Source organism: Cloeon dipterum, chromosome 1 (genome assembly GCF_949628265.1).
Source record: "Cloeon dipterum chromosome 1, ieCloDipt1.1, whole genome shotgun sequence".
NCBI classification, from domain to species: domain Eukaryota; kingdom Metazoa; phylum Arthropoda; class Insecta; order Ephemeroptera; family Baetidae; genus Cloeon; species Cloeon dipterum.
The window spans coordinates 2,832,937-2,847,449 of NC_088786.1; the positions used below are offsets into that span (position 1 = coordinate 2,832,937).

Consider the following 14,513-nt stretch of genomic DNA (forward strand, 5'->3'; position numbering starts at 1 on the left):
GTCATTTGTCCGTCGTGCTTGTCGACAACCATACGATTTGTAAACAAGATTTCGAAGTCCTCATTCCAAATCTTGACATTTTCTACCTAAAATGGATCCTGTTGCACTCCAGAAACAAATAAGGGACAATTCTGAAGACTTGACCCAGTTCTTGGGAGACCTGAAGAGCTGGCAGGAGCAGATAAAGCAGAAAGAGCAAGCGTTGAGCAAAGGCGGCAAAGATTGCGAGGTAATCCATGTGCACGAGTTTTTTGCTTAGATACAAGGGGAACGCACCTTTCCAAAAACTTGACATGTTATGCTTATTATGTATTAAGAATCTAGATATTCAGCCAGGTGAATCAAATGATATGTATACGATATTTTTATATTTTGCAAAATTTCTGACAAAGAAATCTCTGGTATAACGACTTGTGGTAGAGTTGAATAACCGTCATAAAATACAGCTTCATTTTAGTCATTTCAATTTTTAGTATGCTGTATAATTTCCTGGTTAGGCCTTTTGATACTGATTTACTGAATTTCAAATAAATCATTCTAACTTAACACTAACTTTGATCTTCAGACCGAAATTCCACCAGTTAGAAGCAAGAAGAATAAATTAACTAAGGACGTGAAGTTGGAAGAAAAGGCTACCAGCAGCAAGAGCATGTCAAATTCAGATTTTTTGAAATATGATCTTGTAAGAATCTGCTACTTTATTTACCTAATTTTCATTTAAAAAAATTATTCATTTTGAAGGAAAAGGCGACTGCACAGTACAACAATGAACGGCAAGGGAAACCTCTTCAAGACTCAATCTCGGAAGCTGAGAGACAAAAGCGTCTTGAAGAAGCTAATTTCGAGAAAGAGAATGTAATTAATATATGACATGGTTGAATTTATTAATTAATGTTTTCCTTTACAGGGAAACACGAATGTAAAAAATAAAAAGTGGAAAGAGGCCATTGAGTGCTACTCAAGAGCAATCTCGCATGATGACAATAATCCAATTTTCTTTGCCAATCGAGCTCTGTGTTACTTGAAAATCGAAAGGTGTGTACATAATTACCTGGATCCAAAAATAGACATAACGCGAATATTCAAGGTATGAAGAGGCTTCCAAGGATTGCACAGCTGCCCTGGAACTTGATCCCAACTACGTGAAGGCTTATTTGAGGAGAGGCTCTTCGTACATCAGTCTGAACGAGCCAGAACACGCTATTACTGATCTCTCAATGGCTGTAAAACTGGAACCAGCCAACAAAGAAGCTAGGAAGTGCTTGTCCGAGGCCAAAATGTTGAAGACGAAGCTTGAAGCAAGGGATAATTCAACCATAGTTGCTATCAGCAAAGCACACCATGAAAGATCCAAAGTAAATAACGCATGAGTGATAAATGAGTGTTTCCAGCAGAGATTTGGGGTCATATAGAAGTGCTTGATCGCCAACAAAATTATTTTGCCTGAAATTCAGGTGACAAAATTATAAACATCTCGAGTTGTAACAAAGCTAGAATCACATACTTTGCACCAATGGACGCTTAATCAGACAGGCAACAACTTGTATAGATGTAATAGATTTTTTGCAGATTTTTTTTCAAACTCGATTGTTCTCGAGTAGGACCCTTGAATTTTTTCAAACTAAGGTGCAAAATGTTGCCTCAAGTATATATAGTATTCCTAGAAATTTTCCTTCAGTTTCAGAAATATTAAGAGTAGGGTTGAAAAGGACATTTTTGAGTTGTGCGAATTGGGGAAAAAATTGCATGATCGGTTGATTTTAACCCTTGGATCATGCTTTGGGCCACTCCTGAGGTCAGAAAAGACCATAAGAACCAGTCAGAAATTGAACCCTGACGTCAGGGTAGCCTTTGAAATCTCAATTCGAATGTGTGACCACTTAACCAATGTCTGACTGGCTCACAATCAGTATTGGTTCGTTTTGCAGCATTTGCGCACTGTTTGAACAAACGGCCAAGTCAAGAGCCTTTAGAATATGTAAAATTGCACCCTTTGGAGGCAACCAGGGTGCTCAGGCAACTCCCTGATGAGTCTCCGGTCGCGTCTTGAGCATTCGCTTGGATTGATTAATATAAATATCTGATTGTAATATGTTCCAGGCCCCATTGAAAAGGATTAATATTGAAGAAATTGGGAAGAATGTTAAACCGGAGGTGCTAGAGAAAGAACAGGAGATCACTGAAAGACCAACAAGCTTGAAACTGTCCCGCTCCAGCAACTCCGTCTCATCTCCAAGGTCAACACCACGCACTCCAGTCACACCTCTCGAGAAGCAATTTCTGACTGAAGTTCCGGAAGCCCCAACAAATTCTGTCCAGTTCCTGGTCTCGTGGGGTCAGCTCAGGCCAGAAGATCATTACAAATACCTCTCAGTATGTGCAGTCCTGCCATGCTTATCGTGTAACTCAATGTGATTTCCATAGAAAATACCTGGAGGTTCGCTGCCCAAAATCTTTGGCGATTCCTTGGAAAGTGGAATTTTAAGTGAGGTCCTGAAGGCTCTCAGCTCGGCAGAAGAAGCAGATCTCATTTCTGAGTATTTGAACGGCCTGTCTGAGACCAATCGCTTTTCAACTCTTTCCCTTTTCATGGGCGCCGAAGACAGAAATGGTGAGTTGTATCGAATGGCAGCGGCAATGTAGGTTGTACATTTTTTTGTTGCAGTTGTTACCAGTCTCATCCAAAAGGCATTGGAGTGCAAGCACATTACCAAAGAGGAGGCAGAGGACCTCAGGAAGAAGTTTGCGGTTTGATTCAGTCTGACAGTTAAGGTAAAGAGAAAAATGTTTGGAAAAGACAATTAAAACAGTCTACATTTGTACAACATTTTTTATTATTTTGGTATAAATACATTTGTTCATAAATTTCACATGATCGGTGATAAAGAGAGCGACATTATATTAAAAGTATTTTTTTATGTTTCATAGACTTGTATTATTAAGTTTGATTAATAGTATTCATAAGTACAGTATTTACATTTAAATCGGAAACTTTAGACTTGTCAACAAATGATAGAAGCACAACAGTGATGTCACAAATAGAAGTATAAAACGACTCGTCATTATTTTGTTGAAATGGACACAGTGGCAATGAACATGTACAAGGCATTTTATTTATAACAGTAGCAAGTGATGCACAATCAATGTATTTTATCTTTTCCATCGGTAATGCCGAAATAATCAAGGAGCGAGCGTGTACTTGGTCATTTTACATTAACCCGGTGCCGAATGTGGCTGCAAAACGTTTGCCTCGGTTTGGCAGAGCGCGTGTTTCGATTATCACAGTGTAGGGTTCAATGAATGGAGATTATTCTGTTGCCAGAAGCCAAAAGAGTAGCGCCACGATGAGGCCGCTCCACGCGTGGATTGGCCGATTGGCACGACCGCAAAGCTCAATTTCTTTTTCCTGAAAGAACGCACCGCATTAAAATTACGGCTCGTCGAGTGGTGGTCAACTTACCTTTGGGTGGTGGTTTATACATGTTCCCAGGGTCTTGCGGGGCAGAATGTTTCCTCGGAGGCGGTGGCACGCTAGAGATTCATTGTACGAAACTTCATTCGGGATCACGGTCATCTCGTGGAACGGGATCTCGCATAATGAGTCCACTACTACTAATATCATATTGCTGGTTTCAACCGGCTCTATCAAAAACGGCCTGCAAAAATAATTTAGAAAATTTGGTAAGGTGGTTTAGGAACATTAGAAAAGCGTACCTTGTGCAATATTTAATTTCGTATTTCTGATTGTTAGTTATCGGTTTTCCCTTTTTGTCGCTGGAACCTCTGGGCGACCTGAGACGTGTGTTTAGCTGGTACAAGTCAACTTGTTGATCGCATGTTTGTGGTCTGGTGCGGTTGATCAGCACCTTGCCCTCTGTCCGTTTGTGCCGGTCTCCAGGCTTTCCTGATTCAGTTGTGTCTTCATAATTTTCTTCATAAGCTATACAAAAGAGCAGAGTTATGCAGGGGTCTGCAATTTCACCCTGTTGAATGTATTATGCTACCTTCTTCACCACCACTAGGATAAGCCCACGAGCTGTGCCAAATATCTTGCAGACTCGTTTGCACGTACAGGAATAGAAATTTGCTAACTATCCAGTCAAAGAACCAACTGAGAATGTGGTGTTTTTGCTGCAAAAAGAATTCATGAAAATGGCGCATTTCTTGGGCAATTTAATAATTAGGGTACCATTCTGCTTGGTGTAGCATCACTTGTGACTCCGTCTCCTTTGAAACACACTGCCTGGTAGTCGAAAATCCTTATCCTCTGGTATATCCCCTCATCGATCATTTTCTGCATTACGTACCCCTGAATCTCGCCGAAGAAATGGCCGCTTTCTTGCAGGTTGTCAGAAATTATTACGTATCCGTGGTTGTCTAGGAGGTAGCAGGATACGTTTTGGCTCGCGCAAGTCCTCTTGCAATTCGGTACCGCGCACTGTGAAGTTTTTTTTATTATTTTAGGGTGTTTCCGCGAGAGATATGATTTGATAATATTTGTTTGAGTTGAGTCGTTAGGGTGGTATAGAGTAGTCGAAATAACCAAATGAGGCCGTTTTCCCCGAAAATCAGGGCGAAATTTTGGAAAATCAACCTCTTCACTTTACTCCAGCTTGTTGAAGTAAATAAGAGCATTAAAATTTAAACGGCCAACAACTTTTACATTAAAAAACAAAACTTTTGGAATTTTGATGTTGCAATTTTTATTTTGTGAGGCACGGAGGGTTATAAGGTTTTAACATTTTAGTCCAGGATCACGACCACATGCTAGGGGTTATCCTTGAATGGGTTAGAAATCGAACCCTGGCGTCAGAGAAGCTTTCGAGTGGTCAGTAGCCACTTTACCGACGCCTGACGGGCTCTATATTGGTTCAAATTGCAAAATTTGTACACCTTATTTGGAACGGCAAAATCGAGAGCTTTCAGAATATGTGCAATTCGACCCTTTTGAAGCCATAAGGGTGCTCAGGAAAGTGCCTATTATCTCGGTCCTTAGCGCCCTGATGGCTTTCTAAGGATCAAATTGCACACATAGTAAAAGCTCTCGACTTGACCGTTTTTTACGGTTTGCAGATCTCGCAGATCGAATGAAGACAAAGCGCGCAGGTGTCGATATAAATAATTTTCATGTGTTACTTGCCTTACTGGTGATGTTCTGGAAGCGGTTGAACAGAGCCGACTGTAAAAACTGGAAGCCGACGACCGCCACTGGGGCTCTTCTTTCGTTCTTGTTGAGGAAGAGAGCGTGGCTGGCAGTGATGAGGGTGTCGTTTTGGTGGCTTACCTCGTGGGGCACGGAATAGACGAAACTGTCTGGCTGAACCATGTGCTGCTCCACAGCCCGCCGGTACCAGAGTTCGTCCGTAGCCTTGTTGTGGTGCGAACTGAATTGCCTGCGGGTGATTTTAAAGGTGTGAGAACAAAGTATCAACGGGCCAGGAAATTACCCTTCGACATTTGCGTCGTCAGGGTCGACTCCGAGTGGGAAATCGTGCCACCTGGTGAGACCGGTGTGTGTAGCAATGAAGGAAACGGTGACTCCGAACTGTTCCTTCAGTCCTTTTCTGCAAAATATGAGCCATGAGTAAAATTCCACGGTGTGCATATCGTTTCGCTAATATTGCATTGACTATAATATATACATTCACGTCCGGCTGTCATACGAGAAAAGTGCAAACAGTGTCATGCAAAATACTAACATCCTCGTAAGCTTTTGGGAGAAGAGAAATGTTCATTTTTATTTCCGCACCATGGAAGAGAGAGATAGAGATTAAATTTCATTGATGGCTGCACTGCTTCTGTCACCGCCGCAGGCGTCGCAACACTAACACACGTAGCATGCAGCCGGAAAGCCAAGTTTTTATGGCGTTATTGAATCAAACACGCATTTATGAACAGTGAGGGCTGACTAGTTTTGGTCTCTACGATAGCAAAGTGGTCAGGTGGTTGTGCCATTTCATTATACTTTACCTTGTGAGTAAAACCATGAACATAGCCATTGGTCTACGTTTGTGAGGAAAGTGGAAAAAAATTCAAAACAGTTAGTGCTGTAGTTTTCTTATCTTGTGATGTGCGCATGCTTTTCGCAATTGTTCGTGGCTAAAGGTTGTGAACTAGCTCATTTAAAAACTATTTTAGTAATATTTACTTACTCAGAATCGGTCGGCGGACTTTCTGATAAATTTTTCGAGAAACCTTCGGTCATTTTAGCGTCAAATAGTAGAGACAAAAACAGATTCCTGTCGCCTGTCGATCAAATCAGAGTATTAAATTTGATTTTCTTTCAAGGAGTGCTCAAACTCACAGTAGTAGGAATCTTTGTCAACTTTTCCGGTCTTTCCATTGGCATCTGCACGACCAACACAAGAATTAAATAATTAGAAATTATTGTTGAAAAGGCAGGAATTTTTAAACTAAAAACACCAAAGGGTTTGACCTAATCTAACGTGCAGTGAGTGCAAGAAGAAGACAGGGATTTCACCACGTGCCATGGGCTTAATTATGTACACATTACAAGTAGTTTAGCTTCAGGATTTCAACATCCATCTAAACCTAAAGTTTAAAATCAAATAACTACACAGATACAGATGTCCGAAATGAAATATGTGTAGGAGTAGTTTGCGGAAACTAAAGGACACAGTTGTGGCAACCGCTGGTCGTGGTGGGACCCCCTAAGTGCTGACTAGGCCTACTGACTGGAGGGGGGAGTGGGCCGCGAGCGCGCCCTGCCGCTGCCACCTCTACCGGGCTGCTCACGCTCACCCGACTGACGTTCGGGCGGGGTGGACAGTTTCCTCAGCGGCCAGTGCCAGCCGGGTCGCTGGGCGCGGTCCAAAAAGTGCAGCAGCTCGTGCTCGGCCGAGTCGAACTCGTGCTCCGTGTCGTAGTGGTATTTGCAGTAGATCCTGAAATATGGATGCCACGCGTCAGATTCGTTTTCCGCACACAATAAACAAGGTGGGACGTACCAGTCAGGGTGCACCCTCCAGTCCTTCCCCTTGAAGTAGGACATGATGTGTTGACCTGAATGAGCGGCGTGATTGTGATTAAAATTGTGTTTTTCTCGGCATTGCTCACCTTCGGCCACGCTTCTTCTGATTTCCTCCACCCCGTGGACCTTGCTGGCGCCGTACTTGTCCGGCAGCGAAACGACCAAGGTGAAAGGGGTGGTTGCTATGGCTGTGTAGTAGTAGTGCCGACGTATACGGGACGCCCGCCGCTGTCAAAATGAAATAATCAAAACCTTTTGTTTTTATTTTGATCTAAATTTACCATGCCGTCGAAATGGTATCTGGTGTCGAGCGTAACGGTGCCAGTGGATTGGTTAATCACGGCATCACGGAACTGCAACAGATAGGAATATTTATTAATTTTTCACAGCGTCAATCGATTTCTAAGGGTTGAATTAGGGTAGGCAGCAGGCAGTGTACCAAAAGTCGGTGGAAACGGGACTTTGGTGGATTTCGGTTTGAAAAAGAACGTCGGTGACCGATCAGAGAAGGGCTGTTGTTCTCTCTGATTGGCCAGATCGAGACAGCAGCGCCACAGTGACTGCCAGCTCATCTAAGCGACAAGGCTTACTCCTGGCTGGCCTGCCATGTCGCTTGACTCGCTTTATTTCATAAATAGAAGCGGTCTCTTCTCTGAGATTCTTGCCACACTCTTTGCTAGGTTATTCAGACAAAAACTCGCTAAATTAATATGTGTGGTGTCGAATTGTCGACCGAATGATTCGGCTGCCTAACCTAATTTGCCCCTCAGTTGCTACAATTTTAAGAGAAATGTGAAAAATCATCCTACCGCTTTCATGGCGTCACTAAGTTCACGAGCCTCAGTCTCAGTGTCCATCAACTCGACCTCACTCATGTCCACGCTATTATAGCTGGGCTTGAGGATGTCTTGGAACTGAAATTACGTAGAATTGAGTTAATCACCGTCGAGACACGTTATTTAAAAAAACACTTACCACCGGTCTAAGGTCAGGGTGCGTCAGGACAAAGCCGTTATTGGTGACAATAAAGGCATATCCGTTGACACCAAGCTGCAAAAGCAAAGACTCAGTGAATAACTCGAGTTACGGGAGCTGCATTTTCATTCGGGCTAGTGTCAAGGGAATTGGCAAATAATATTGATTTGATTACCATGTGCGGTGGCAACAGTTTGAGTATGTCCTGAATGGGGACGTCGGTGCCAGCGACGCCCAACAGATTGGCCACTCGGGTCTGAAAACGTGTCATGAATTAGAATACCGAGCCTAATTTCGTGTCAGATCCACGCAGGTATATGTTAATCTGACGACTAATTAATTAATGAAACACTCGCTGGCAAACAAAACATTATAAAGTTGATAAAAATACTCGTTATTTTACTTGCCGAGCAATTACTTGAAAGCGAAAAAAGGCAAAGCACTGTCGCGCGCCGTTTTGCGAAGCAGACAAAATTTAATGAGATGAGTTTTCGATTTGGAAATTAATTGCTCGTCAAGCTGTTCTCAAAAATCAATCGATTCATTTAATGATAAATAGCCATAACACTATATTACTATCAAACAAACCGAGAATCTAGAGGTTCAATCAACCTGCCTCAAAGTCAGTTAAGGGTGACTAACCATATAGTAATAAAATTGCAATATAACTGGTAGCACCTATGGAATAATCATAATTACCACTGGCACTAATATTACTGATTAATCATGTCAGAGTAGCAGCATAACTGTTTAGTTTTTCTGCAGCTCGATATTTACAATGCGTACACAGCAATGGATTTGTGGAATTTAATGTCATTTACATGATGAACCATGTTACTTGAAAAAACCTTCCTTGCAGGAAGATTGTTTCCAGTCGTTTTATTTGTTCTACTTAAAACTAGATTATCACACTCACGGCTTTCAAAAAAATATATGTCTGGCGCTTAGTGGTCTTTATTTGCGCAGATATGAACCTAATTGGTGGTGGAAAATAGATCTTAGTCTAAAAGGAGCAAAATAGAAAATCAAACTTTATCTAATTAGTTTATCTTCACTTAATATATGGTTTAGGATTCGTGTGGTTTACATTTAAAATTTCTATTTAATCATCGATTTAAAGTGGAACTACAATCTACCGAAGGAATTCTATTTTTCGCCACCTGAACAAAATTTAGAGTCAAATTTACTAACAGTAAGAACTCCAACACCGACTTACGAGTACTAGTTAAAAGTCTGTATAAAATTTTGACTTTCTAGGGAGGAAACCTCGGGCTGCATGAGGAAAAGCGCGATCGCCTGAGGTGTCCTCCCGACTTGTTAAAGAGGATGTAACTAGCTCCAACGACAACATTTAAAGTATATATATATAATATGGTATGAAGTTTGGCTAAAATGATTGTTTATATTAGTTTGATGTTGAGAAAGAGAAAGAGATAGAGAGAACTACTCTAAGGGGGATGAGGTTAGTAATAAATATTCTACAGCAGTCCAAATTAACAACAGCACGGCTGCGCTACAGCATGTTGGGCTACCTTCATGTAAAGTGGAATTAGTTATACCTCTCGTCTGCGTTTTACCCAGTACGCCTCGTTAATAAGTATTCGCTCTGTAATGTTCTGTTAAAAACAACCAAGAAGCGGGAAAGAGACAAGACGGCGGCATTAGTCGGATGAATAACATCGAAAGCACTCTTGAATTCAGAAATCACAAGATTAATATTTCTCGATTGTCGCTTTGTATAAAGCAGAGTCTTTATATATGTGTATATAAATTTACAATCACCTCCCCACCCACTGAAAAGACACTAACTAAGCGCATCATACTTACTGCATTGTCGCGCGTGTCGAACACGGGCATCGAGACGGACGTCATGAGCTGATACTTGATGAGGTCTCCGCTCGTCTGGTCTTGGGTCTGCAATATGGTTTTCAAAGTTTGATGACTCCAGCAGTGGATCGTCGCTTACCCTTCTGAGCTTTTTAGCATAGCGCCGGTCCTGCTCCTCCTTCGAGTCGAATTTTTCTTTGTTCTTTCGATAGCTCTCGAATCGTTCCTTCTGCTCGGCGCACTCTTTCATTTCCCACAACCAGTCGGTCATTTTCGGATCCTACAGGATTTCTTTCAAAACTAGAAAATATATTTATATATTAAGCACTTACGGTCACGTCGGCGTAAACTGGAGTCCAAGTGACGGGATGATCCGTTCGCCTCAGGACCATCGGCCTGGCCATGACCTGAACGTAGTTGAGGACCGACTCCCTGACCTCTGCCAAAGTACTTAGGTGCACGTAATATCCTGTTTTAGAAGATTATATCGTTAAGTAGTAGAGACGCTAAGCAATAAAAGCGATTTTATAAATACCCTGATTCGCACAGGCGACCCACTTGATGCGCTCCACATCAGGTACTTCCCTGCCGATCAAGTATGTGAACAGCCTCACCGGCATATTCGGCAATTCTTTCCAGTTGTACTCTTGGAATATCTCTTCGTACAGAGCAGGAACTTCGTCCGTCACAAGCATTATTGCTTGGTTACACATGGCCCCGTAACGCTCCTCACGAGCCTGAAACAAATTGCAGAAAATTAGAATTGAGTGAGAAAAAATGTGCAGCAATTTCTTACCCACTGCAGCAACTCAAAGGCTCTTGTGAGAGCTGTGGTAAAGTTGGCTATGTCTTTGGTCTCCAGTTCTTCGAGGCTCCCTTTCAACTCTCGCACGTTGGCGAGAGTAGCCTGTCGAGGAAACACATTTTAAAGGAAAGTGGTCAAAATTGGCATGAAGCCAAGCAAACTCTACGAAATTCACTAGTAGATATATTGCGTCGAAATATACATATTTACGGTTTTATGGCACAATTTTGCGAGACATCGTGGTCCAATTAAAAAAACAATGTGTGCTTTAAACTCCTCTCGCCGAGTTATGTTTTGGAAATGAGCTTTGTTTGGTGTCAGTTTCGATTGGGCTCTGCGAGATCACACCTTATTTTTCAAATTTCACCACGCTGAGATCTCAAAGTTTTCCCAAATTGTCCCGTAAACCTCGTATAAATAAATTTATAACACAATTCACAAGAAGTGACTGGTTTTTGGCGTTAATAAATTCATCTTACCTGAACCAGGGTGTCTCGAAAGCATGGAATGAGCTCTTGCGTCTCCTCTGAGAAGGTGAAAATGTTGACGAAATCATTGTTGCTTAGTGTGTCCAAAATGCTGTTGACGGCGTGTCGAGCGATCTCCTTTCTCATCCCGGTCATTGAGCCTGAAAAGTCGACCAGGATGACGACGTCTTTGGCGCTGGTCGCGGCCTCGATGTACCAGCCTCTGGTCCTGCAGTCGTACAAATCTACTGGTTCCTGCTTCCACTGCAGCGCTGCTCAATGACAATACATATCATGCGATCATTCTGAGCAAACGTCGCGCAATCGGTTTTTTAAGTCTCACCTGGGTATTGACGCATGAAGCCGAACGAGCTGCCAAAGTATTGCCACGACAGCGACGGATCAAATTTGTAGTTGTTACTGAATATGCTGTCCAGGTTTTCAGACCATTTTATCGCGCGCATGACGTCGGGCGCTGGAACAGCAATTTTGTAGCGTGCCCCTCGTAATTCAGAATATAAATCTGCACTCACCTCCGTCAAACACATTTGTTGGCACATGCACCGTAGAGAAGGAAGTGTTGACTGGAATGTTGTAGAAATGGGAGTTGGGGGTGAGAACCATTTCTCGGCTGCCCTCGGGCACTTCTTCTCCCTGGGGCACTATTAGCTTTGCGTTCCAGTACTCGTGCTCTAGGACCAACTCTTCGTGGGAGGATATGGCAGTGGCTTCAGCGGCGTCCATTATTCTCTGCGAAATGAGTCGATTATACCGTCAATAAAGCAACAACAGGTCTTTGTATGTATATTATTTGTAGCCTGCCCTTTGTTGGGAGCCAAAAATTGTCAGCGGTTTGAATTAATGTAATTTTTGCATTATTATTGAACAGCAGAAATATTTTTTTAAATAAAAATTCAGTTTTCGCCCGTCATCCACTTGGCGATGACGTGGGTCGTTTAAGTACTTGATTGGAGTCCGATCGGACTTCATCTGTTAACCAATATCAACAAAATTCTTTATCGGTCTTCATAATTTCTATTCCGCAAATATTTGTTTGTCGCTGATGAGCTCGGAAGAAAAAAAGTACAGCGCCGTGTTTGTTTTTGTGTGGCGGGATGATAAAAAAAAGAGGCGAAAACTAGCCCGTTGGCTCGCTTTTAGGAGTTTCAAGGAAGTAGGAGATCTATTACTGGCAGGTTTTACCAATTTTGGAATGCGCAGAAATGCACCACTGGTTTTTTTGCGGAAAAAAACAGCTGGAAAAAGCCACCAGTTTTGGGGTTCTCCGAATTTAACTCCGCAAAGGTCACATTTCGCGCCAAACAGTCATAAATTTTGGAAAAATACGATTAGTGTTAGAATTTCCGGTCTTTTGGTGAAACCAGTGGCATTTTACTGATTTGTAACAATCCTTTTTTGGTCAGCTATCATGAGAAATTTTTTATTTTAAATAAACATGTCTGTGTTTTGGAAAAATGCGCGAAATTGTAGAAAAATTACCCGTAAAAAAACATGTTTTGCAATACAGCGGATTTCTCCGGAAAGATGCGGGTTTTTGCGACCCTGATCACTGACTGCTCAATGGTGGTCAAATCACCAGTTGCTAGTATCAACCAATAGATGGTGCCAGTGGTTTCTTTCGATTTCAATAAACTTTTCGCTGCGATTTAAGACTCAATCCTGTTGCTGTGCATTCTGCTTCTAGGATTATTTCTTAAGACGTGGTGAAAACAAAAATCAGTCCAGCCATTTGCCGTATAGAAACGTCGGAATAGATGTTTTATTAAAGAAAAAAAAAGATTTTCACAATTCTACGGCGATTGGCTTGGTTTTCAGCACGTCAAAAGAAAACATATTAAGTGAAGAATGCACAGTGGCAGGATTTAGTCTGAAATCGCGGCGAAAAGTGCCTTAAAATCGAAAATATACGTTGGAACCATCTGTTGGCGGCTTCGAACACAAGGGCTTAGCCAACTGGTGAATTTTTTGACTCGAAATGCTCAAATATAGCTCAACGGGCGCAACTAGCTGGTTTTCGCACCTTCCCAGCAGCTTTAGGTACAATAAAAGGCGAAAAGATGACCACGATTGGGCCCAAGCTGCTCTCGAGTCCATTACTGAGCATACCTTAAGTGCGCTGATTTTGAGGTCCATCATCTCCTTGACTTCTTTGGCCATTTCCAGCACGATGTTTGAGCCTGATCTCTCTATCACATTCGCATGTTGTTTATTGTACCTCTCGAGGAGGTCGTCCCTTCTCGTGACGTATTTGCCGCACGTCCACAGCTCCATGCCCAGTGTTTTCGCCCATTGCTGAACACTGAAATCAACGCGAAGAGATTTATTTTTTTCAATTTGTGATTTCCTGAGGCGAGAAGCTAGAAGGAGAGCGAGTGAGCAACGCCCGTGTTGATTATGCAACTGGTGCGAGCTCGATAAGGAGCAGATTGCATACCCACGTTATTTGCAGGCGTACTGCGTCGACCCAGAAAACAGAAAACGAACGCGACATATATACGAATGGGCGTGCTGGATTCGCAATCCAATGGTTTGCCGCATGGATTGGTCAGTTACGTGCCGGATCGAAGGAGCGCAAAGAGAGTGAAACTGGGCAGCCTTGCAGCCATATAAAATATCCATACTCAGGATCAATATATAGTTGGGTTTATTTTGAGTGAGGACCCCGACAGCTTTAGCTGTTCAGATTCGGATGAAAAAGCAAAAACGTTTAATGCGCAGGTTAATTTTTTTTAATTATTTTTGGAGAAAGTTGTCAAATAGGAATCGTATTTAAAATAAAGAAAAGGTTAAAAGGATAAATGCTCCTATTTCAAAACATGAATTCAAATAAATAAATACTTTGAAATCTTGATTCCTCTGACGGACATTTCAATGAAAAAATGTACTCTGCAATATTTGAAATGAATTATTTGAGGTAAATATTCGGTTCCACGGCGTTATTTCCCTTCTCTGGCAAAAAAGAGGCCGCAATTAAGATCTGCTATGCAGAGTGCGATGACGGATGTATCGATTTCCTGCAGATTTCCCACATGTCCGGGCGTAAATAAAAGGGCGCGGGAGGGGTGTACCTTTGCGGGTTGATGGGATCATGAGCTTCCCCGTTGCCAGGCTGAGCAGAGACGAGCAGCAGCAGCAAAAGCAGGTGCATCCTTGGCACGGGCCAGCATCTTCTCGTCTCTTCCTCTTCCATTGGCACTAGATGCACTAGCCCTGAGAGTGGTGCCCAGTGTCGGTGCCATACAGCAGAGCCAGCGCAGTCCAATCGATACCGCGCCGCCTCGAAACCACGCCACCCCCACACCAACGCCATCGCGCCGCACCCCGCCGCACTCGGGCATAACCAACCCCTTTAGCAGCGCCAACAACTTTCCCTTTTAGCATGACCCAGTGAACTAAAGCCAGTCTCAATTTTTTTATGGCTGTGAAG

General features: G+C 42.5%; 2 protein-coding genes across 6 annotated transcripts; one reads left to right on the top strand and one right to left on the bottom strand.

The window, feature by feature from the left end:
- Nucleotides 1-10: 10 nt before the first annotated feature.
- On the top strand, nucleotides 11-2,923 carry spag (spaghetti). The gene is made up of 8 exons (XM_065497962.1): nucleotides 11-229; nucleotides 566-682; nucleotides 742-855; nucleotides 908-1,035; nucleotides 1,088-1,355; nucleotides 2,101-2,373; nucleotides 2,425-2,611; nucleotides 2,666-2,923. Exons 1-8 carry the CDS (start codon nucleotides 92-94, stop codon nucleotides 2,752-2,754), a joined length of 1,314 nt encoding a protein of 437 aa, XP_065354034.1. The 5' UTR covers nucleotides 11-91; the 3' UTR covers nucleotides 2,755-2,923.
- A 133-nt stretch (nucleotides 2,924-3,056) lies between these two features.
- On the bottom strand, nucleotides 3,057-14,425 carry stj (straightjacket). Of its 5 annotated transcripts, none has more exons than XM_065497960.1 (28): nucleotides 14,155-14,425; nucleotides 13,193-13,385; nucleotides 11,599-11,815; nucleotides 11,409-11,540; nucleotides 11,078-11,337; nucleotides 10,590-10,700; nucleotides 10,329-10,530; nucleotides 10,126-10,262; nucleotides 9,933-10,073; nucleotides 9,794-9,880; nucleotides 9,526-9,582; nucleotides 8,142-8,222; nucleotides 7,967-8,041; nucleotides 7,801-7,905; nucleotides 7,273-7,344; nucleotides 7,078-7,219; nucleotides 6,969-7,023; nucleotides 6,763-6,905; nucleotides 6,305-6,349; nucleotides 6,153-6,246; nucleotides 5,971-6,003; nucleotides 5,448-5,564; nucleotides 5,141-5,393; nucleotides 4,190-4,438; nucleotides 4,005-4,131; nucleotides 3,715-3,940; nucleotides 3,461-3,656; nucleotides 3,057-3,406 (listed from the first exon to the last, which is right to left on the bottom strand). In XM_065497960.1, exons 1-28 carry the CDS (start codon nucleotides 14,394-14,396, stop codon nucleotides 3,308-3,310), a joined length of 3,891 nt encoding a protein of 1,296 aa, XP_065354032.1. In that variant the 5' UTR covers nucleotides 14,397-14,425; the 3' UTR covers nucleotides 3,057-3,307. The 5 variants fall into 5 exon arrangements, with proteins under 5 accessions (XP_065354032.1, XP_065354029.1, XP_065354031.1 ...); XM_065497957.1 differs by having other exon boundaries at nucleotides 6,697-6,905; XM_065497959.1 differs by lacking the exon at nucleotides 9,526-9,582 and having other exon boundaries at nucleotides 6,697-6,905.
- Nucleotides 14,426-14,513: the final 88 nt, after the last annotated feature.